This window comes from Paramormyrops kingsleyae, chromosome 15 (assembly GCF_048594095.1).
Source record: "Paramormyrops kingsleyae isolate MSU_618 chromosome 15, PKINGS_0.4, whole genome shotgun sequence".
In the NCBI taxonomy this organism is placed as follows: Eukaryota; Metazoa; Chordata; class Actinopteri; order Osteoglossiformes; family Mormyridae; genus Paramormyrops; species Paramormyrops kingsleyae.
In genome coordinates this window covers 11,684,395-11,708,078 of record NC_132811.1, presented here as the reverse complement: position 1 = coordinate 11,708,078, position 23,684 = coordinate 11,684,395, and the positions used below count along the sequence as shown (strand labels likewise).

The 23,684-nt window shown below is 43.4% G+C and overlaps 2 protein-coding genes across 2 annotated transcripts in view; both read left to right on the top strand.

Moving 5' to 3' along the window:
* Nucleotides 1-23,684, top strand: part of LOC111854998 (polycystin-1-like protein 1) — a 46,817-nt gene that overhangs the window by 12,367 nt on the left and 10,766 nt on the right. Inside the window, exons 15-53 of the mRNA XM_023833561.2 lie at nt 4,153-4,514; nt 5,047-5,268; nt 5,357-5,476; nt 5,583-5,751; nt 6,034-6,273; nt 6,656-6,788; nt 6,924-7,127; nt 7,355-7,536; nt 7,986-8,189; nt 8,322-8,485; nt 8,570-8,980; nt 9,204-9,374; nt 9,781-9,876; nt 10,123-10,188; nt 10,322-10,495; nt 10,680-10,757; nt 11,484-11,626; nt 11,854-11,974; nt 12,139-12,262; nt 12,344-12,536; nt 13,019-13,075; nt 13,258-13,476; nt 13,915-14,169; nt 14,352-14,465; nt 15,128-15,279; nt 15,540-15,640; nt 15,784-15,976; nt 16,515-16,598; nt 16,690-16,897; nt 17,659-17,765; nt 17,948-18,164; nt 18,978-19,151; nt 20,287-20,406; nt 20,589-20,658; nt 20,764-20,867; nt 21,110-21,272; nt 22,221-22,356; nt 22,894-22,978; nt 23,218-23,403. Of these exons, the coding sequence (XP_023689329.2) occupies nt 4,153-4,514; nt 5,047-5,268; nt 5,357-5,476; nt 5,583-5,751; nt 6,034-6,273; nt 6,656-6,788; nt 6,924-7,127; nt 7,355-7,536; nt 7,986-8,189; nt 8,322-8,485; nt 8,570-8,980; nt 9,204-9,374; nt 9,781-9,876; nt 10,123-10,188; nt 10,322-10,495; nt 10,680-10,757; nt 11,484-11,626; nt 11,854-11,974; nt 12,139-12,262; nt 12,344-12,536; nt 13,019-13,075; nt 13,258-13,476; nt 13,915-14,169; nt 14,352-14,465; nt 15,128-15,279; nt 15,540-15,640; nt 15,784-15,976; nt 16,515-16,598; nt 16,690-16,897; nt 17,659-17,765; nt 17,948-18,164; nt 18,978-19,151; nt 20,287-20,406; nt 20,589-20,658; nt 20,764-20,867; nt 21,110-21,272; nt 22,221-22,356; nt 22,894-22,978; nt 23,218-23,403 (6,322 nt within the window). The remainder of the gene's footprint in view (nt 1-4,152; nt 4,515-5,046; nt 5,269-5,356; nt 5,477-5,582; nt 5,752-6,033; nt 6,274-6,655; nt 6,789-6,923; nt 7,128-7,354; nt 7,537-7,985; nt 8,190-8,321; nt 8,486-8,569; nt 8,981-9,203; nt 9,375-9,780; nt 9,877-10,122; nt 10,189-10,321; nt 10,496-10,679; nt 10,758-11,483; nt 11,627-11,853; nt 11,975-12,138; nt 12,263-12,343; nt 12,537-13,018; nt 13,076-13,257; nt 13,477-13,914; nt 14,170-14,351; nt 14,466-15,127; nt 15,280-15,539; nt 15,641-15,783; nt 15,977-16,514; nt 16,599-16,689; nt 16,898-17,658; nt 17,766-17,947; nt 18,165-18,977; nt 19,152-20,286; nt 20,407-20,588; nt 20,659-20,763; nt 20,868-21,109; nt 21,273-22,220; nt 22,357-22,893; nt 22,979-23,217; nt 23,404-23,684) is intronic.
* On the top strand, nt 116-2,815 carry LOC140578558 (uncharacterized). Its single transcript, XM_072700066.1, has 2 exons — nt 116-1,642; nt 1,742-2,815. Exons 1-2 carry the CDS (start codon nt 870-872, stop codon nt 2,205-2,207), a joined length of 1,239 nt encoding a protein of 412 aa, XP_072556167.1. The 5' UTR covers nt 116-869; the 3' UTR covers nt 2,208-2,815.

Here is a 23,684-nt window from a genome sequence, read left to right as displayed (position 1 = left end):
GACCCTGGAAGTACATGAAAGTTCACCATAGCAAATACCCTGAGCAAGGAACTGCCCACAAGCACAAGAAAAGTGCTGGGGCTGGGGGCTGGGGGCTGGGGGCTGGGGGGTCAACTGAATGTGTGAAAGTCATTAACATCTCTTTTGACTGGTAGTATGTGTGTGTTTGTGTGTGGGTTTGCATAGATCACATTTGAGGACCAAATTGCCCCCAAAGTGTAGTAAAACCTGAAATTTTCCTACTTTTGGGGACATTTTTTGAGGTCCCTATTTGGATAAACACTTTTAAAGCCTCTGGTCACAAATTTTTCTGAACACATACAAATCGAATTTCAATGAAAAAGTTGGCCAAAATTTCACATCTGTTCACGACTATACGCTCGGGTGGTGAACAAAAGCACTGGCAAAGTCTTGCATTTCTGAAAAGTTTCAATACGCAGAAAAAGGCTAGTCACATTAGAAACGCTATTTCGTGAAGTCTGGTCCACCATCTAAACGGCTAAACACACCAGAAGCCCCTGAAATAGAAGAAATCACAAGACAGAAAACACTTTAACATCCCTCCATCATAGAGCCGGACTCGCCATCAAAACTGTAAGCTCCTCTAAACCCAGCTTATTGTACCTTGATACCTTGTACGTTGCTTTGGATAAGTCTGCTAAATGCTTTAAATGTAAATATAAATATTGTATAGTGTAAAGCCATGTAGCAGAAATGACTTGGGGTCAGTAATCCAGGAGACATGGAGGTGTACAGTAAATATCCATTGTCTTCCCAACATCAGTCACTGAATGGTATTAAAAAAGCACTGGAGAGTTCAAAGCATACAATTCTCACAGTCTATCAGCACCACCAACATTCAGATGTAAATGAGCTTCAGATGTAAATGCACGCTGGCCGACCAGATCACCCCCCCTGGAAAGAAAATATCCCTATTCCCTTTTATTGTCCTTGGTGATTTTAACAGAGTGAATCTACACCAGGAACTTCCTAAACACAGACAGCATATCGACTGCCCCACCAGGGACAACATCACACTGGACCACTGTTACACCATTTTAAAAGATGCCTATCGCTCTGTCCCCCGGGCAGCTTTAGGACATTCTGATCACTGTATGGTCCATCTTATTCCAATTTACAGGCAACAGCTTAAACGTGCCAAGCCTGTAGTCAAAACTGTGAAGAAGTGGACCAATGCAGCAAAGCAGGAACTGCAAGACTGTTTTGACTGCACTAATTGGACTGTCTTTGAAGCTGCATCTGATAATCTGGATGAGCTGACAGACACTGTGACATCATACATCAGTTTTTGTGAAGATGTGTGTGTCCCGACCAAGACCTTCTGCACATACAACAACAATAAACCATGGTTCACTCCCAAACTGCAACATCTTCACCAGGCCAAGGAGGATGCCTACAGAAGTGGTGACAGGGCCCTGTACAGGCAGGCCAGGAACACGCTGACCAGGGAGATCAAAGTGGCAAAAAGAAGCTACTCTGAGAAGCTGAAAGAACGGTTCTCAGCCAATGACCCTGCATCAGTGTGGAGAGGCCTGCGAGATATCACCAGCAACAGACGACCCCTACCCCCCGCTGAAGCAAACAAAGACCTGGCAGACGAGCTGAACAACTTCTACTGCAGGTTTGAGATAAACAGATTCACACCCCCCATCCACCCCACTCCAGAGACAATAACCCTCATCACACCTCTCACCCCCCTATCCTCCCCCCTGGAACTCAGAATACACGAAGCGGAAGTGAGCCGGCTGTTCCAGAAACAGAAAACCAAGAAGGCCCCGGGACCAAACGGTGTATCCCCCTCCTGCCTCAAAACCTGTGCTGATCAGCTGGCTCCCATCTTCACCCGCATCTTCAATAGATTTCTGGAGTTGTGTGTAGTTCCCTCCTGCTTCAAACGCTCCACCATTATCACGGTCCCCAAAAAACCCACCATTACAGGACTGAATGACTACAGACCTGTCGCCTTGACGTCTGTGGTCATGAAATCCTTTGAACGCCTGGTTTTAGCCCATCTAAAGGACATTACAGGACACCAGCTGTACCCCCTGCAGTTTGCCTATCGGGCAAACAGGTCGGTGGATGATGCAGTGAATATGGGGCTGCATTATATCCTGCAACATCTGGACCGTCCAGGAACTTATGCCAGGATCCTGTTTGTGGACTTTAGTTCGGCTAAACGAGCATAGATTTTAACGAGCAGTTAAAATCATTTCAGATCCATCACATCCTGGACACAATCTTCTCCAGCTACCCCCCTCTGGCAGACGCTACAGATCTGTTTACAAAAACTGTTTACACTATACCTCGCACCTTAAAATTGCACAGTGTTACTCACCTGTGTATATTTATAATATTTATAATTTTTCACATTTGTATTGTATGTGTGTTGTATTGTACTGTATTTGTACAGTATTTCTTGTATAGGGTATTTTGTTTTTATAGTGTCACTTATTGTAGAGCTGGGTGATATGGCCTAAAAATAAAATCTCAGATTTTTTCACAAAAAATCTGATTTCCGATTTCAATCGATTCTCCCCTCCCCTACACAAAATCAAACTACTTTATTTAGCTTTTTTTACTTTAGACCACACCTTTAGGGGCAGTGTGTGGCTCAGTGGGCTAAGCTGTGTGCTTGTAATCAGAAGGTCACTGGTTCAAGCCTATCCTCAGCATGTCTGCAGCTCCTTGAGCAAGGCCCCAACAGGTGGCCTTCACAGACAACTTATTCTTCAAAGATCAAGTTGAGGGAGGCATAAACACAATTTCCCCACGGGGATCAATAAAGTGTCAGTTATTATTGTGAACACTTTTAGAAAGGTTTCTCTATAGCTTATTTTAAAACTGGCAACAACACAATACACCCTCAAACTTATAAATAAAAGTAATAAGTAATATTGTAATAATAATAGAAAAAAAACATAATTTTATCATGTCAGCTTAGTATTAAGTAAATACTTTATGCCATTGGGTTTGACATATTATATTACAATTCCATATTACAGAAGTAGCAACACCTTTCTTTGGGCACGTGCCATCTTTTCCCCTGTCATTGCCATGTTGTTAGTGAATCTGCTACAGTGTTAATTTACCCATGAGGAATGGTGCATCGCATTAGTTCCGCATTTGGCGCTTGTGTGTAAAAAAAGTAATAAAATCGATTTCATGAAAACACATCGTCCTGAACTGTAAATTCGAATTAATCAATTAAATTGATTTATCGCCCAGCTCTAACTTATTGTTTGTGTATGAGAGAGTATCAAACTGTGGGAAACTAATTCCTTGTGTGCCCCAGCACACTTGGCGAATAAAAGCTGATTCTGATTCTGATTCTGATTGCTGCAGCAGGTGAGGATCATGAACTCCCAATCACCTACAAATTCTTTAATCAATCAACAGTTACAGTATCAACAATCAATGGCTGGACAGTTGATACAGGGACAATGATCACAACACACATCAGAACAGCCTTCCCAAAGCCAACAAACTGAACCCTATTGAAAATTTGTGGACTATGCTTAAAATAAAGCACTTTAAAACAAATCAATATACTGTAGGACCAAAGTGCTGTACAAAGGATAAATAAGAATAGACAATAAACAAACCAATAAAGCATATTAAAATAAAATAAAATAAGTAAATAAAATAAATTAAAAAGAAAAATTAGCTTTTTTAAGTCATAGCAAAGACCATTCAATCATTTAACCCTGTAAAAAGAAAAGTAAAGTTTTTGTAAAGACAGCGCCATCTAATGGTATCACCCTGCAAGTGAATGAATGGGCGGGTTTATAGTCAAATATAGGCCCACCCCTAGAAGAAGGGGGGCTCTACCTTTCGGATGGTAATTGGAAGGAACTTGGCTGGGATTTGGCTGCCAGCCAGACTGGAGGGGAAATTTTAAGTGGCTGGATCTGTATATTTGATGCGTACTTGTGTACCAGTTATATGCATTCCTCCTCCTTCTTCTTCTGTACTTTGCTTGTTTCGTGTCTGTGCCTGTCCTGCAGAGTCTCCCAGTTCCCCACTTGTCCAGAGACATTCACTTTGAGTAACTGAGAGACAGCAGTTCACCTAGTGTGACTCAGTGCCCGACAGCCTTGGTGTTTTTCTTTATCCTCTGACTTTTGTTCACAGAAACACAAGCCGCAGCTCTCTGATGTACCGGACCCGGATTCCTGGGACTCACAATGTTTCGGTGCTGATCTCCAATCGAACAAACGGCAGCTCAATGCTCAGGCGCCTGTCAGTCAAGGTGCGAGCTTCAATCGGCACAGTCCATTCCCGGCCCCCCCTCGGCACAGACCATGCCGCGCTCCACCGCCAACCCAACGGCTCCTATGCCACGCAAGCCCTCCCTTTCAGCGCTTCTACATCTGCTGAGGAAGCCAACTTTACCTTTGGTTTTGGAGACGACTCTCCGCCGATGTGGGTTCAGGGACGGGCCAGAAGAGTCCAGCTGGGTTCTGTAGCCACTGGCTCCCACCGGTTTACCAGAGGTAAGAACTCTGCCTGGTCTAAAGATTCAAACAAGGGCTACACTTTAAGTCAATATTTCAGTACCTTCCACATGATCTATTTTTAGGTACATTTGTAGCCTTTCCTTAAGACAGACTGACCTCAAGAGATGTTTGTCCCTGAAGAATCTACAAATATTGTATGCAGAGTAATTCAGACAGACATCTGTAGCATAGACATTCACAGTCAATCGCAACATCTTCTACTGTGAGGACCTGATCCCCCCTCAGCCTCCATCTGCAAAAAACTACCCCCCCCCCCATTCATCAAAAAATACCATTGTGACTCTGTAACCCCCCCCCCCCCAGATTATTTTCCTCATACAGATAGCTCACACTGTTAAAAAGGTTGATAACCACCGGCATAGTACATTTACACATATTGACACATTATGTAAATTTGTGTTCTGTAAATAAAACCATCATAACATCAGGTTAGCAAACCAGCAAGGCTCATGCTGGATCACAACCGTGCAGTTTGTGCCAAATACATGATATTTCTTGTCTTTTCTAGAAGGCACCTTCTTTATTGCAATAACTGCCTCCAACGAGTTCTACAACGCCACCAGTGTGCTACCGTTCCATGTGGAGAAGATGCCGGCAAACCTGCAGCTTATTACAAACTCCACCGTGGTCTACAGGAATGAAACGGCTTTGTTTAATGCGCATCTAGCAGCTGGCACAAATGTGACGTACGTTTGGAATATGGGAGATCAGACTGCATATGTGCACAAAGGTAAGTTGCAGACAGTAAATGCTGTACTGAAGCTTGTTGGCTTGATGGTGTGATCCGATGGTGAGAATGGCTTTGTTTGTGTATCTAGGGCCGGTCGTCTCACACCAGTTTTCGGCAGTGGGTGTTTACAATGTCACTGTGTTTGCTCGGAACCGAGCGGGAAGTATGAACGCCAGCACCAGCGTCGCCGTGCTCCACCGGATGCGGCGTATGTACTGGGCGACACTGTGCCGCGTCTCTCCGTTTCACCGCTTATGCCAAAACTGTCCTGCATGCATTTCTTTACCCGCCTCCCCATTCTGCTCGTGTTTTAGCTGTCAGGATCTACACCGAGAAACCAGCATATTCCACTGAAGCAGAGATCACCTTTCTGGCCATAACCGAGGATACCGGCCCGCTGGAGTTTTTGTGGCATTTTGGGGACAGGCCAACTGTGAGAACGACCTACAGAACCGTCACCAAGAGATACCGCTTCCCAGAAAGGTGTGGCCTCAGTGCAGTGAAAAACTGCTCAGCACTGTTTTGGCTGGATATAATACATTTAGTTGTAATTCAAAATCTCTGTTGTTTTTGAATGAATCTTTTGCACTTTTTATAAGTTTACAAACTGGCCGAGGTGCTTCTCTAAAAGAAGTGATCACATCATTGGAAAATAAAGATTAGAGGTCCAAGCTGATGAATATAGTTGAAGTTTTAAAGCAGTACTTATCTGCCTACCGTGTTGTGTTTTAATGAATAGCAATGGTGTGAACTTTGACCCTCCAGGTACAATGTCACTGTCACTGCATCGAATGGACAGAACTCCGTCACCTCTGGTGCCTATCAGATAATAATCCAGAGAAAAATCCATCCCAACCGGCTGTTGTTCAGCGCCTCGGTTCTTCTGAACACTAGCGTGAACTTTGACTGCAGGATCAGTGGAGGAACAAACGTCAGCTATGACTGGACCTTCGGAGATGGTACTTACAAAGTCGGAAACAGCTCTGAGCAGCATGTTTTCCACAGGTAGGGTCTGCTATCTGCTCTTTTCTGTAACGTTACCTTTTAACAAAGACTTTCAGGGCACAATGACGGCAAATGGCTCAGCAGGTTAGACTTCTGTGCTTGTGATCAGAAGGTTTCTGACTGGCATCACATGTTCGGCAGAGTTGCCATGTCCTTGTTGTGCCCTTCAGCATGATCTTTAACCCCTCAAAAAAATGCTCCGGGATGTTGGATGGACAACTGGTCCTGTGCTCAGACCGCAAACTTAGCTATCACCTCTATATGTGTGTGTATATGCCTTAAAAACGAGAGGAAGATATGATATGTTAAAAAACACATTCAGGTGTACCTGCACTTGTAAAAATGACAAGTAAAGCTTTTTTTCTATTTCGTTTAACTAAAGAACGGGCGAATTCACAGTGGAAGTGAAGATGTCGAATCTGGTCAGTTCTGCTTCCTTGACGCAGCAGATATTTGTGGTCCGTCAGCCCTGCCAGCCTCCTCCAGTAAAAAACATGGGTCCCCTCAACATTCAGGTATCACTTGCCTCTTTAGCATGAACGGAGCTGCTGGTGAGTTTTAAAGTGCTGTACCTGAGGTCGGGGGCAGTTAGCTCTGTGACCTTGGGCTTGTCGCATTTCTTTAAGTTCCTTCTTCAACCCCTTGTGCAGGTCCTTCGGCACCAGACCACTAAACTTGGAGTGACCTATGAGTCAGATATAGCTTGCGATATCTCACAGGGCCTCCTGTACAGCTGGACTTTGTACCAATCCGGCGGGCTGCCTTTGGACCTTCATCCAATCGAGACCCACCGGCAGGGCATTGAGCTGCCTGGCCATTTCCTGAATTATGGCATTTATAAAGCCATAAGCAAAGTAAGAATACACTGAGAAATGAACGTAGCTTGAGTTCAAGTCCAGCTGGCATAACTTTAAATATAGTCTGCCCAATTTTGTATTTTCCTTTGAACGTAAGGGATTAAAGTTTCTTTTAACTACTAGTGTGATTATCGTAATAGTGCAAATGTAATGGAATTCAGCAGTGATCCAGGCACTTTTTTCGCTGTCAGGGCACTAAGTTTTGTTTATCTTGTGCCATGCAGGTCCAAATTGTTGGCAGTGTCGTTTACAGCAACTACAGCGTCTACATTGAGGTGATACGCAGCCCTCCTGTCAGCGTAATCGAGGGAGGTACAAACATCTTCCTCAGTAAACATAACGGTACAATTCTGACCTTGAGCGGACGCAGGTCACATGACCTCGATTACCCTCTGAACACCCTCAGGTAAGGAAAATGTTTAAAGCCTATGAACATATTACACCATTGTAGGTTTTTGGTGGTCTGACATACACTCTCAGAAATGTGTACCTTTGCTTATCACTGAGGCTATACCCATGTAAGTATACCTTTGGAGGTACAGAAATGGACTAAGGAACATCCCGAAGGTACAAACAGCATTAATACACCATCAATGGTACATAAATGTTCTACAGAGTCAATGTATGTAGCTTAAAAGGTACAATTACCTAAAGCTAAGGGTACAATTGGTAAAACCTTGAGGGTACAGCCCCAGTGACAAGCAAAGGTACAAAAAAATAATGTACCCTCTTTTTTGAGAGTGTATGTAGACCTTGAGGGCAACGGCAGATGACAAACTTAAGTGTTGTGTTAAACTTGCTGAACTGGCAACGTTATGAAATTAAAGGTTTTGTGGATTCCAACTTCTTCTGCAGCTACCAGTGGGACTGTAAGCCAGCCACTACCATCGCGAGCCCCTGCTTTGAAGAATATGTTCCTCTGACTGGTCCTGTGGTCACGTTCCCAACTAATCTTCTGAAGTCTAGTTTCGACCAGTTCAAATTCACCCTCACGGTGTGGAGTGGAGAGCAGTCGTCCACTTCAGAGCTGTTTGTTACTGTCACGGCTGATCTAACACGGTGGGGGCCAGAATCCTTCTGCTTGTTTCACATCTGTGGTCTGAGTATTGATACCACATTTGTTTTTGGTTTCTTGGAGTTTTAGTATTTCAAGTGCATTGATTTGAAAGATGAGACTTATTTCTTCCACAGGAGAGTACACGTGTATTGTGATCACTGCCAGGGTAGCTTAGTGAATTGGAATGAGCCGTTCTCCGTCAAAGCTGAGTGTGAAAACTGCGGCATGTCTCCCTGGGACATCTCCTACACCTGGAAACTTTACCTGGTTAATCCTTCCAGTAAAGCCGTTGTTGAAGGTAAGCATGTAGAGCAGTCAACAGAAGGACAGCTGCAGTACTTATGGCGGTCATGTACCTTACTGAGATTTTATTTTTTCTTAGTTCCTTTCTGCAGTGTTGTGGATATCAGTGAGCTCTCCAGCTTGGTTAAAGGTGGGGCTGCATCCCACTTGATGTTACCTGAAGGTCCCGGTCTCACTACGGCCTCTCACACTCGGCTTCCTTCTGTTCTGCTTGCCTCACCTTCCACCCCATTGGTTTCAAACACTCCTGATGCCTCATATTTGGCAACAAATCTCCTGGAGTCTCAGATCCGCCCAATCAGCATGACCTCCTCAGACAGCATAGGAGACCCCACAGTCTCTGTTCCTCCCAGCACCGCTGTCCAGCCCCATTCTTCTTCCTTCCTCCTGCCCTTCGCTGAAGGGAATCAGATGGATGTTGGTCACAGCCAATGGCAGAGAGCCATGGAGGGAAGCTCTGATGGCCCATCTCATCCTGAATCCCCATCAGGTAACTGAGCAACTAGCAGCTCCTGTTCCTCAACAGGTAGATCTTTGTGCTAATGACACAAAGGTTGTGGGTTCAAGTCCCTGGATGTATGCACAAATTGCAACCCTTCCCTCTTCTGTCAGTCACTTTGGATAAAAAATATATCAGATAGGTGTATGAATGTAAACAGAATTATTCTATAATAAAATAGTTGACTTTTAACTCATCATTCATCATCCTGTAGATTTTGGATTCTTCCCTCCATCGCCTGGCAACTACAGCATTCCCGTACCTCCTGATTACGTCCCAGGGTTCCCTGTGTCTGAGGAAGGGAGTGTGGCTTACGATGACCCATTCATCAACACTGATTTTGGCTTCCCTCCGTTCTTTGAAAGTAGCTACCATAGACAGCCAGGTATCTGGAACTAGTTCCATTTTCAAGTGGCTTTAATTCTAATAGAAGGAAAAATAAGGCAGATTCTTTGTTTGAAAATCAAGTTGGCATCTTTTAAGGTTTGATATAGAGCAGTGTCCCAACCTGGTTCTCAGGGACCCACAGACGGTCCACATTTTTGCTCCCTGCCAGATAATCCACATTTTGTAAAAACAACGACTGTCTGCGGGCCCCCAAGGACTCCAGGTTTGATAACACGGAAGGTTGAAGCTGTTTATAGAGCCCCGCCTTTTTATTTTCCAAATAAACATGAGCAACGTGAGTCATCCTATACCACATGCTGTGATGACACTTAACTAATCAATATAAGGTAAAAGATCCATGAGTTTGTATGTGACTGTTTTTCCTCATTGTTGTCCTCATATAGGACCCCCCCTTCCTGATGCTGATACTGACATTAGTGAAACATCGTCAGGAGACGGCAAAATTTCTGTCAGTCAGATGCCAAATTTCAACCACTCCTGTAATTACTCTTCCACATCTTAAATTGCGTAATTATTTGCCTTACAGCAGCTGTTGAATACAGTATGTGCTGTGTACTTGTATCTGAGAGAAACAAAAGGCCATCACCACTGTTGTACTAGTAGTGGAGTGGGTATGAGCTCATAACTAACAGGTTGCTGGTTCAAGTCCCTGTAGGAATGTTTGTGCAAAACAACTGAATGTCTTTGTTTTATTTTTTTGTCATTGTGTTTCCGCTACTTTATAGATTATGAAAGTTATTTCAGTAACGTTAAAGAGGGTGTCTGGGAAACCTCTGGGGACCGTCATATAGGTACGTCTGAAGGATTCTGTTTTATGCAAGGTCACCTGCTGCCTGTCCATGTTTAATTTCAAGTTATTTTTGTTCTTCAGTTTCAGTTTGAAGGATTCTGATATCATTGCCTCTGCCTGACAAACTGTTTCAGGAATTGGGTCAAGCGTTGCCAGCAAGGATAGGGACGTGATCCTGGAATCCAATGGCCAGGAAGGAGACAACTTGATGGACTCCAGAAGATCCCCTGTTGCACCTGAAATGACGCTCTTGGATCTGGACAGGCAGCAGATTGATTCAGTGGAGTTTGAATCATACACTTTCACAGGTGATACCTCATGAGCAGTTGAGATACGTCCATCACATGACCACATGGTCTTGTAGAAAACTCCCCTGACAGCTCTTAACAATGTTCAATGACAAAGATTCAACAATTTTCACACTGGTTGTATGTATATGTGTTTTGTAGCAATGTATTTCATCAAATTTTATGTTTTTTTTCTCATATTCAGGCATTTCTTCTCCTGTCATCACATTTAAACCTTTTATGTTAAAGGCAAAGAGTCTTTATATGCTGGAGGCATCTTCAAGTAAGTCCTATATGGTGGCATTATCATTTAAATATATAGCAGTGTCAGCTGTAGGAAGGGTTCCGCTAATCCACTAGCTGCTAATTAGTGAAGCTAACTTTTTTGTTAGCGGATTAGCATTTCTGCTAACTTTGACAACCATTAGTGGACCAATTAGCGTCTGCTAAATTTAGTTCCGCTAACTGTAAATCTGCTAACATTTTTATGCAGGTAAAATGAATGAAAGTTTGCTACCCATACAATCATACATATTTGTTCCTGTCTGTTGTGAGTGTCTGTATCAGGAAGCTAAATTTTTGCTTAGCTGGATAACGTCGGATTTAATGTACCCTAGTTTCTAAAAAAGTAAGAAGTACTATGTATTGAAATCTAATTATCTAAAAAAAAGTGACATATCCTTTAAAACTGACTCAAGACTGATTTGAATATAGCATTGGCAGTAACAGTGCAGCACTATAACGAAAACTGAGTAAAGTACAAATCTGGAATAAACCTACTTACATATAGTTATGAAGTATTTGTTCTTCATTACTTTACATCTATGTTAAATAGCTTATTCACTGGTGAACATTTTTGATTTTTTACTCTCTCGATTAACTTTGTGCTCTCAAAGTTCAAGACGACCAACCACTATCATCGTTGCAAGTTCCTTTTGTGGTTTTTATGGCAGACATATGCAGATTCTTAGAGCATGAGAGTCATCCACTTCTCCGTCTTTTCCTCTAGACTCACGACACAGACTCCGGGGCAAGACACAATTCTTCTTCTCCACCAATGACGTCCCCCATGGAACGACATGCCAGGCGCAGCCCGGCCGAGGCTATGAAATCCACACAGAATTCAGCGTCTTCTGCACCTCAGGAAAAGCGGTGAGTGTTCAGGGGGCACAGCCTGTTCTTTTTTGTTCTTGTTTCTCATCCGTTCACTGTGCTTCTGGAATAATTCAGGCGTGGCAAAATTGCTCGCTATAGCAGAGGCCGGAGCCTGCGGGTCATGCAGGATTGCTTAGTAATCTGCTAAATGGGCACTTACCCCACCTTCATTGTTTCATGACCTTGCTCTGTGGTTGGCTTGATGCCTGCCCCCTGCCCTTCAGGATCTCCTTTATAAGTACAGCTACAGCGCTGGCAGATCTCCAAAGAGGACTCTCTACCACGGAAGAAACTTCCAGCACTACTTCAACCTTCCATCCGGAGAGCCAGAAAACGACTATAAAGGTAACGAGGCGGGAAATGGTCTTCACATTCATTAGGCAATGAAAAGCCTTTTGATTGCTTATTAAAACGTAACGAGTCAAGAAACAGCTGTTAAATAAAATTTGGTTTTTAATGCTTTTTGAAAGCCAAAACCATAAAATTCACCACACGTGTGTCTCTCACAGTTACAATATATATTGAAGTATGGAATCAGTTTGGAGCTGCAGCCAGGCCATGCCCAGTAAGTGTTGAAGTTCTACCGAGCTTCCAGAAGAATCTATCGCCTTTCTACCATCCAGACCTGGAACTGTAAGACTCCGCCCAGCTTCTGTAGATTTCACTTGTCAGCCTGGTGGGGTTCTCACACATTTTTCTGCTGATCTTTTTCAGCTATTCAGATGGTTTGAGGAACCTCACCAAGTTGACTCGCATGGGCAACGGCATGTTGGTCCGAAACTATGTCATCTTACTGACTGATGTGCTGAATCGCATGAGTCAAGACTTGTCAGCCTCCAGAACACTGCAAACCACCATCCGTGGTGCCCTCATATCTGCTATCTGTGAGCTAAACATCCAAAACCAGGTACTGACCATACCATTCAAATCAAATCCTCAAAAACTTGTGGATCTTACAATGAAATTCCAGTTACTGGGTATGTTTTATCATTCATCCATCCATTTTCTGAAACTGCTTAATCCCAACTGGGGCCGTGGGGGGGGGCAGAGCCTATCCTGGGAACAATGGGTGCAGGCGGGAACCAATCCTGGGCAGTCGCCAACACACCACAGGGTGATGTTTTATCATTTTCCACCAAAATATGAAGTTTTTTCTGCTCCTGCTATATCTAATGATTACAGTAGGACATTGTGATTCATAATTTCAACACTGTTGTATAATCCTTCCTGGAAGTTCTCAGGTACTAATTAAATCCTATATGAGGCACCAAATGAGTCTGTTATCTGTGACTGACTTTTTGACATTGACTCCTTGTGATGTGATAAAACCCATTCATCTCTTGTGTTAAAAAAGGTGTGCATAACATATTTTCTCCTGCTGCCTTTCAGGCAGAAATGATAGATAGCATCCACATACTGAAAGATCTTTTGAGTGTTGCCAGCCAAGTAAGTCCTTTATTTACATATGAATGAGTATTATCCAGGAAAAATAGAGCATTACTGTAATTTAATTCTGATAGTCTTACTACAGGCATATTGAGCAGTTGTCCATAGAGAAAGCATACACTAAATTATTTAAGTTTTTAAGTAGGTTATTGCTTTTTTTCTGTGTGCTTTCCTGACTTGAGGTGACTGTTGAAAGTGCCAGACTCGTGATGAGGTTCGTTCAGAGCTTTTGGACCCAGTTCCGTGAGCCCGCCGTGCCGGTCACGTACCACCTGGAGGAGGTAGCAGTCCACTCGCTGGTGTCCCTGTTGTCTTGCGTTCTGAAGACCTCTGCTAACTTCTCAGAGGACGGCATCTATCTGACGCTGGATGGCATTCGCACAACCCGTGACCTGCTGCTGGTGAGAATAGCACACCTGCCCGCATGAGGCTCAGAATACCTAGAATCAGCAGTGCTTGCTGGATACTGTGGTTATAGCAGATACAAGCCAAAAGTCAAATATAGCAATGTGTGTGTGTGTGTGTGTGTGTGTGTGTGTGTGTGTGTGTGTGTGTGTGTGTATGTGTGTGTATATATATATATATGCTACAACATATTTTTCTCTTAAACTCTCCCTACAAATGTTTCTTGTCAGTACCATATTTTCTGTATGATGGCTTATATCTCATTGTTTTGAGTTTCATTTGTTACATACATAAATATACTCCTGTACAGTGAAATGTTCTAATTATTCCAGCTGTGTTGGTTGAGAATCAATGCTCAATGCTAACCGCTACACCACTAACTATGTGCGAGGCCCATTATCAACTCATTTGCTTCCTTGTCTATTTGATTGTAGAAGTATGTCCTATTCAGCAAAGTGTCACTGCACACTTTAAGCACCAGATGGATGGAGCTGAGGACACAGTGGCATGGAAGGTTCCAGAACACGGTCATTAGCGTCAGACAGACCAAGCTGTACCTTCCCAACACGTTGGATGCAGATGTTAATAGGCGTATTGCACTTAGTTCTGACCAAAGCAGTCGTTGTGTCATCAGTCAGCTGATGTTCTTCAACCCAAACCCATACTTTTGGGGTACAGCGTCCATCCAGGTGGGATGCCATATGGTTTTCTACAATGTTTTTAATTTATTTTGCTTCATGGTCCCCACAAGTGGCTCAGTCAAAATATATGGCTGGTGTATAGTATGACCCCAGAGTCAGCTCTCATAGTAAGAATTTTGGTCGAATGTGAGGACAGACACCTGCTAGATACAAATGCTGATTTGTTACAGATAAATGGGGACGTGGTGGACCTGACTCTGTACAACTGCACCACAAGGAGAGAGGTCAAAGTGCGCTCCCTCTCGACACCAGTCACCATCGAGTTTCAGAAACCAGACCAAAGAGTACGTCATGTACACAGAACATTTCATGGATCTTTATTGATCCCCATGGAGAAAAAATCCTCTGTTCAGTATCACAGAAAGAATTGCAACAAAGTGTAATGTAACTAAAGAGACAATAAAGAGACACGTTTTCATTACTCATCAAAACAGTAATAAAAATAAAAGTAAAAAATTAATGAATAAAGAGGAAAACTGAGATACAATGTACCATAATGGTAAAATATCACATGACTTCTGCAGCTTTATTTCGTTATATTTTAGCAAATGCACCCTCACGTCAACAAAAGTGTTTTTTTTCCCCGGAGCTTTATTTCTGTAAAAAAGCAGGTTAAGGATCTATGTTTGCTAACAAAGGGTTGCTGATTTAAAGCCTGGTGACACCCAAGGGCTGCACCCATGAGAGAGCAAGAGAGGCACATAACCTAGATTCAGCAAGAATATCTAGCTAAAAAAAGGAGGTCAGGTGCTATAGCTTCGCACAGCAGTCTGCCGAATCACCAAAATACCGAAATAAATACTTTAAGAATTGGTTCACACAACAAGCTCCACTTCATTTAGAATTTAAGAAAGTCTACAATCATTTGTCATTCTTGTCATATGTTAGCCTCCGCAGTCATCAAACATGTCCTAACCCCCCCCCCCCCTACTCCCACCCTCAACAGCAGACCGCTGATTTAGAATTTTCTTTGCAACGCACTCAAATGAACATCCACCAGTTTAACATTACAGCGGAGACCCTGCAGGAGGCGCTACAGATCACCGTGAAGCTGACCAGGCCAGCTAACCAGACCTTTCCCATCCTGCTCCTCCTCAGGTTGGATAAGGAGATTCCTAAAATGGCTCACAAGCCAAAATGCCTAAAATTCTTCTATTTCGAAAATCCTTTCTTTATATTTGCATATGTGAAAATTGTCAGTGAATGAAGCTGGGAATATTATGTTGTTCATGTTCTGTATAGAGTTTAGGGGTAAAGGGAGCAACATATAATGCTGTACTCATCAACTGCAAAACGATAGCGGAACCCTGGTCATGTGACCGATATGTGACAGACGGCGTTTCTCCTTGTTTGTGCAGGATGTTTGAGAAGCCAACTCCAACCTTATATAAGGTTAAGAAAATTTTCCGCTGGGAAGAAGACACGGTTCACATTTTCCTGCCACCCTCTAGTCTCAATGGTTTGTTCCTCTTTTATTTTACAGTATTATCCCTGTTTCTTTAGTGAAATCTTATTTTTGGAGGTTCAGCAGATACTTTATGTGGTGTGTATTAATATAACTGCAAGTATTTAATATATGAATCTACATTCATGTTTGTGCAGCCCCTGGCAGCGCTTATGTGGCCCTGCTCAATGCAAACTACAACCAGACTCCCAGGAATAAATATATAGCCAGTGCTGTGAACTACTCCCTGAGCATGGGGTCTATACAGTGCCTCTCCTGGGACGGAGTCAGGGTGTGGAAAAGGGACGGATGCACTCCTCTACAGGGAGATCCCAGCCGGTTCAACTGCAGGTACCTCTGGCGTTTGAACAAACTGGACAGTTGAGGTGAAGAACAAGAGGAGGTTTCAACAAAGGAGGTTTATTTAGGTGTATGTGTCTGAGCATCAGACATTAATCATGTCATGGAATAACCTGGCAGTGGACAAAAAGAAGATGTTCAGAAAATGTCCAGACAGTCCACATTTTTGCTCCCTCCCAGTCTGTCTGGCAGGGAGCTCGGAGGGAGCAAAAACATGGATTGACGTTGGGTCCCTGAGGACCGGATTGGGAGACACTGTCCTAGAGGAAGATTGGAGCAGTTTTAGTTTTTGCTCTCTGCATGAGATCAGAACTACTGGAAGGTGATTGTTCTGTGTCCTGTACCAGAGAATAAATAAAAGTAGATCATTTCCGGTTTTAAAAAAAGGTACCAAGAGATTTCTGACACAATTACAAACGCACTATTAAGTACCTTTACAACAAGAACAATTTGAAGGGGTCTTAAATTCACAAAGAATTTAAGATGCTTTTGTGTTTAACATACCAAGTGTGAAATTGTCCCTTTGCAGCTGCAGTCACCTAGCACCGTTTGCGGCCACGTACCGCAAGATGCTGAGCCGTCAGGAATTTACCAACGTGGATCAGTTTGTAAGGTGGTTGAAGGTGTCTTTCAGGCTTGGAGCGCAGCATCGCTTCATAATGGCATCCCCAATAACCATAGCGATCCGCCTCTGCCTTCTGCAGCCTACCCGATAACCTGACCCTCTGCAGTGTGATGGCTGTCTTGCTGACCGCCTACGTTCTGGCGGCGGTCATTTGTAAATGGGCTGATGTCCACGGTGAGGAGAACCAGGGCCCAGTCCAGCTGGAGGAGAACATTCCATCAGACAAGCAGCTGTATGCTGTGACGGTCGATACCGGCTTCCGATCCAGGCCCGTTATGACAGCTAAGGTTGGTCATCTGAAACGTCAGCCGCAGTCATATACATTCAGCCTCATAAAATATCTTAAGCGGATAAACAAGCTCAGTTGAGCCAGTATTCACAAAACCTTGAGCGCTATTGGACAGTAGCAGTGGATTAACTAATCTGGGTTCAGAGGTGGAAAATTCAGACCTAGATTTTTGACCAACCACTTGAGTACTCTATGACAGTGGCTCTTTATAGTCAACTGTCCGAATTGTCTTTGAGAAGGTATGCAGCACTCATGCAAAAGCAGCAGAGAAAAACTTCAAACTGATTTTAAATATATAAGAATCTATAAAAGGAATAATTAAATTAAATTTTAATTAAAATTAAAAGTTTTTTTCTATGACAGAGTAAAAATATTTTAGCGAAACTTTAACCCCGCGCTATAATATCCGTACGGAATTGAAAGTAAGAAAAAGCGTTATTTTAATATAGCTGACTAGCAATGTAAGAATTGGATGTGCATAACATGCGATGTTGGTATTAATACTGCACATCACCAAGCCGTGTATACTACAGCCATTTTCCAAATTCAGTACAAAAAACCCTGCCTCATGCTTTAATGCATAATATAAGTTTATGTGAAAAACCAACACCTTGACGTACCAAAAGTTTGGTACCTGGTGCGGTGGAAAAACACCCTTAGTCACATGGCATGTGAACAGCAGGTCACTGTGTAATGATGGGACTGTTGGCCAGTATGAACATGGCATGATTTGGCTGCATGTATTAAACCATTCCACAGGTGTATGTCGTCCTTCATGGGGAGAATGGCATCTCCCAGACCAGGGAGCTCCACAGCCCTGGAAGGCTCCTGTTCTCCCGTAACTCCAGACACACATTCATATTGAGGTGCTCTATCATCTTGTCCAAACACTTCACTACTCTCACACTCTTTTTCAACTGTGGTTTACGCGACTTAGACTTTCTGTGACTGATGGATTTGCTCTAATAAAGCTGATTTCCCGTGTAACTTTGAGCTGTTGCTTGAACTAATGAAGATATATCTCCTCGTCAATCCTTGTGTTCCTCAGCACCCCTGAGAGCCTGGGCCCCATCTGGAAGGTGCACTTGTGGCATGACTGCGGGGGCCCCTCCCCAAGCTGGTATGTCAGCCATGTGGCCGTGAGGGACCTGCTGGGGGGCGATGACTGGTTCTTTCCCGGAGAGTGCTGGTTGGCCGTGGATGAGGGCGATGGGCGGGTCGAGAGAGAGCTGAGCGCCCTGATTGGAGGACTGGGATTCAGAAAGGTGGGTGTTGACCATTTACATGTGAGCATGAGACAGGCCAGCAGTTAGAATGACAACAAGAACCTGGAAGCAGAAGGATCCCAGTTGCTGACTCAGGAGGACCCTGTAGTTTTCTCTATGAGATAAACTACTCCAGGAAAACATCCATCTACGTCAGTGGAAGGCCTGATCCTATCCAATGTGTCACCCCAGGCAAGCATCACCACCAGCGCCCCCCCATCCAGGGAAAAATGAAATTGGTTGGAAAGTCGGCTCCCCCTCAGAATTTGGCACCCTAGGCAGATCGCCTCTGTCGCCTATAGGATTGACCAACCTCGATCAATGGTCGCCAACGCCTTGTTTGCAAGCTACTCGTCGGAGGCCAATGAGTAGATCCCATAACTTTTTTAGAAATATGTCTTTCAACTGTTATTTCATTTTTTATTTTTTATTTTGCTAATACACATGTACATTAGGGCACCACAAGGATTTTCACTTCGCAAGATCTTGCACCATCCAGTCAGCAAGTTGCATTACTGAGGCCACAGGTTGACAACTTTTACCATTGGCGTCTCTCACCCCCCCAGATACACTCCAGTTGATATTATCTAATACACTATCAAACACGTAGCTCCCCAGATTATTTTCTTTGCAGAAGCAGCTTTCACTGTAAATAAGGTTAGAGACCTGCCTGATGGATGACAGTATCAACTCACCAGCAGCTGTGGAAACACAATGTAGTTGCAGGGTGTCCCCCGCGAATAAGGTACAGCTTCACAGAGAGCCTGAACGCCACCAGCCCCCGTCTGTAACCCAGTCCCACTGGCCTTTCAGCTCCTGCACTGCAAGCTGACGGAGTACCTGGAGGACTTCCACTGCTGGGTGTCGGTGTGCAGCCGCCCGCCACACAGCCCCTTCACCCGCACACAGCGCCTCGGCGTCTGCCTGCTGCTGGCGCTGGGCTACGCGTGCACCAACGCCGTCCTCGTGTCCCTGCACGGCGACCAGGTGGGTCAGACACGCGCCTTTCGTTTTCCCCCCTTTACATACACTGGAATGCTTCTTTTCACGTATCCCCTCACCTTCCTTTGAGACGTGTGCACACACACACAAACACACACACACAGATACAGTTGAAAGTGAAGCTTGGACTCGTGACATTTATCCCGCAGCCCTGGAACATTTTGGGGGGGGGTTAACGGTTATTGCTCAGGGCCCTAACGGAGATGTGACTATCCCGCTGAGCCATACAGCTCCCCCCCTGGGGGATCACCTGTCACTCATTTTTCCACTGTGTTGCTTTTCATTTTCTTTCTCACATTTTTTCACTTTGGTGCAATATCTGTAAGCTGTGCTGAAGCTGCTTTTTGTAATGAAGTCAAATAGACTTACTCAGCTGCTAAATGTAACATTGAATAAGGGCTTTGCATGGACCATTTCATGCATTTTAAGTTTTATTAAACTTAAAGACCTTTTGATTATGATTTTGGCATATGTTGGCAAAATACCATAGTAAATTGTATCATTTTATCCAGGAGAGATCTCTATGTTAACCTACTGTAATATTATAATACTCAAAGTAGTGAGTATTATAATACTCACAGTATTCTCATAAAGAGAATATACAGTCAGTGGCCAGTTTATCAGGAACACCTGCTCATTAATGCAAATAGCCTGCTCCTCCCAACATCTAATCATGTGTCTGCAGCTGAATGCATACAGAAGGCAGACAAGATCAAGAGGTTCAGTTACTATTCGACTACAAATTATTATGGCCGAGACACCTAATCTAAATGATTGTCAATGTGGTGTGATTGTTGGTAGTTCCAGCTTCTTAAACAGCCAACTTCCTTAGATTTCCGCCTGCTACAACATCTAGGGAATGGTGCCGTATCCAAAAATCACGCAGTTGGGGGCAGTTCTCTGGCCAATAATATTCTGTTAATGACAGAGGTCCGCTAAAGCTAACAGGAAGGCTACAAGTGCAGAACTAATGGCTCATTATAAGAGTGGTGTGCAGAATGGCTTCTGGAGGCAAAAGGTGGCCCTACTCAGTACTACCCAGGTTTACTTGATAAAAGAGCTGCTTAATGCATGTATGCATATACTGTACTGTATATAATGATATGATTCTGTACCACAGCACAGAGCTGAACTGGGACTCCTCCACACGTTTGCTGCATCCCTAGCGATGGGAGTTTTCAGTACGCTGATGGTGCTTCCCGTGGGAGTGCTACTGTCCCTGTTATTCCGTCTCAGTAAGGTTAGTGCATCATATTCATCTATTATATCCATGGCACTAAACACCCTTTTGTTTTGTTGCTGAGAAAACAAGTACTTCTTTTCGAGGAACTATTACTTTATTGATACTGTCTTCTAATGTATTCTCCATAATATAGACCCAAATATGGAAAATTTAGTTGTTTTCTTGTATGTTTTACACAGGAAACAAGCAGTAAGGACACTTCCGTGGTGAAGCACAAATGTAGACCGCTCAGTGTCTACTCTGTGGAAGGTAGTTATCGGTCAATGTATAGTAATACCTGCGTATACTGATTTTCAGCATTTCAGTATTGTCACTGGAGTTGGTTATTGTTTTGGTGACACCTGCTGTCTTCAGCGCATAGTGATGACCTCCTAGAAGATGCCAGAACTGATGACTCATATCTATCCTTGCACCACCATCAGCAGTGTGCACCAGTCATGCAGAGAAATAAATATGCAGTAAGTTAGATATACTCCAGACTTCAGTGATGTCCAAATGAAGCTTCATGAGCCATTTGCTGTATTTTGTGACCCCACTCTGCTCTTTGTTCATAAAATGGCTCAAAGCATGCCCCATAGTAAACCAAGAGCACCATCTAGTGGGGTAAAAAAATACAGCAAATGGTTCATGAAGCTTTGTTTGGCTGTCACTACCAGACTTAACTTTAAGCGGTGTTTAAACTTGGCCTGTTTCTCCACAGCATGGAGTACAGGATTTCCAGTTGCCTGGCCTGGTGCCACTTCCTTGTGGTGAAAAGAGGTCTGAGTTTAGATTTGATCAGAGGAACCAAAGTGATCACATCAAAATGCTAAGAGATGATGCCAAATGGAGAAGCTGTGAAGACCGACCCAAAAGTTCTACAGGTACCTATGAAGACTTCTTTTTATTCCATGGAGACCTACGTTGCACATATATCATTTTTCTGGTGATGGCCAAATGAAGCTGCTTGAACCATTGGCTGTATTTTCTGATACCACTAGATGGTGCTCTCTGTTCAAAAAAAGGGCTCAAAGCATGCCCCACAGTAAACCAAGAGCAGCATCTAGTGGGGTCCGAAAATACAGAAAATGGTTCATGAAGCTTCATTTGGCCATCACTAACTTTTTCCATAAGTACATGTTGCAGTGGTTCGCAAACAATGGTACACATACCTCTGGCGGTATGTGGGAGGCCCTTCAAGTGGTGCATGAAGGTATTAGTGTATTACAGTGTCGGTTATAATGGTGGTACATTGGAAGGGTGTGACTGCATAGCTTTATCTGTCACCCCCAACCCCCTTGCCAACTTTTCCACTTGGAGAGCTTGATATTTTCTTAGATGCTCGTAAAAAGAACCAATGACCTGTTGAATATTATATTGGCTAAAATAGACTAGACTGCATGTGGGGCAGTTAAAAAATTGAAAATTAACGTCAAACTAAAGTGACAGTAAATTTTTTGTTTATTGTAATTTATGTTATAAAATGTTTATTTGTTGACATAATTGAGTAATAGGGGTGACATTGTGGTATGATGGGTAGAATTTTCATTTTATACCTTTAGTTAAAAATGAAAATTAAAGTAAAATAGGAAACGAAATGATTTGTTATAATTTATGTTGTAAAATGTAGATTTTACAGTAGTGTTTGTGTGGGATTCACATGTTCTTCACGTGGTACCCTTGTTTCCTCTTGCAAGGCTCTGGAGTAACTGTGATGCTTTATGGAACATTTGGTTGGAGTATAGATGGATGATGATTATAATCAATCTAAGTGCACATTGTGTGATGTAAACCGATCGCTTTACCTGAAGCCCTCTGTCATGTTCCCACAGCTTATGTTCTGGGAGAGCCAGATTCTGGAGGCAGCAGCATCTCAGTGGCGCCCCCTTGCTGTCGCTACCTCGCCTGGGCCCTGTGCTTGTCTCTGTGTTTAGTCTGCATGATTACCACTTTAGTCCTGGGAATAAAGTAAGGAAACATGCTTATTGGTGGTCTTTAATGCTGTTTGGCACTATCATGGTGTTTTAATCCGATGCAGCTCAGCCTTGCCTACCATTTCCTTATGTTTCTTGCCTGCTACTTTAATCCAACGTGTTTTCTGCAGTTTCAAATTTACATGCAATTTCTTGGCTGGTACCAGTGGTGCCACAAGAGATTTTGGGCCTTATTACAGCATGTAATATTGGACCCCCCAACCCAGACCGATCCAATTGTATTCCAAATTTTGCAGGGGTTGTTCTGACTTCCTCTTCTTTAAGGCTCCCCTGCTGGCAAAATATGACTTAAAATTTTTACCCATTTTCACATCTGAGATATTTTACTGAAGAAATTCAGATAAAAAATTTTGTTCAGAGGTTCTCTAGCAGGATGGTGTAGTGCCTTTAAGTGCTGTGCTACTTGCAACACTACTCGTTTATGCAATGACAGGTTGGCATTGTTATGACAGTCACTGTTATTCTGACCAATTCGCAGTCAGGAGACACTGTGTTGCCCCTCCCCCTCCAGGTTCAGCCCGGAGAACAGCTTCCTGTGGGCCCACGCGCTCAGCTCCTCCATTCTGCTTTGTGCCTGTGTTCTCCAGCCACTCCTGGTATTTCTGCCATGGCCTCAAATCGAATTGCCTTAATTTGTCCAATTTGAATAAAGTACAACAAAACTACAGGGTTTTTTATGAATAATATGGATTGCACACATGACGCCAAATGCCTTTCTGTTTATTTTGTGGCTTGCGTTTATAGGATGCAAACTTCAAATTTGTCTTTCATATTTGTCATTACTCGTTCTGTTGTTACAGTGATCTTTATGATAATTGAACTCTGTTTGCCTTAGATACTCATCAGTGCTGCAGTGGTGGCCTTGAGGTATAGGGGGCGCTGTTTCCCCCACAGCTGCCCTCAAGAAGCCAAGGCAATGGCAGAGATTCTCAAAGGGTGGCAGAATGGAGGCTTCCCCTCAGACAGCTGCCTGTTTGGCCCCTGTTGTTACCATCAAGATGGAGCTACTCACTTTAGCAGGGTAATGATAACCAGCTCTTCCCCATAGTGTCACTGATCTTCCATACTTGGGTGGACTTTGAATTTGAGAAGATATTGTACCAGCAGGTAAGCGCATTAACTGGAGAAAAGTGTGAAAACTGTCCCAAAACACTTCGGATGCAGCTTTTCATCCCTCAATCCAGAAATGTCCCATTTAAAAAAAAAAATTTCATGAAAAGAAAATGAATATTTCTTCAATTTGCCAACCTATGTCATGTCTTTGTTACTTTCAAAAACCACACTGAAAGTCAAATCAACAGT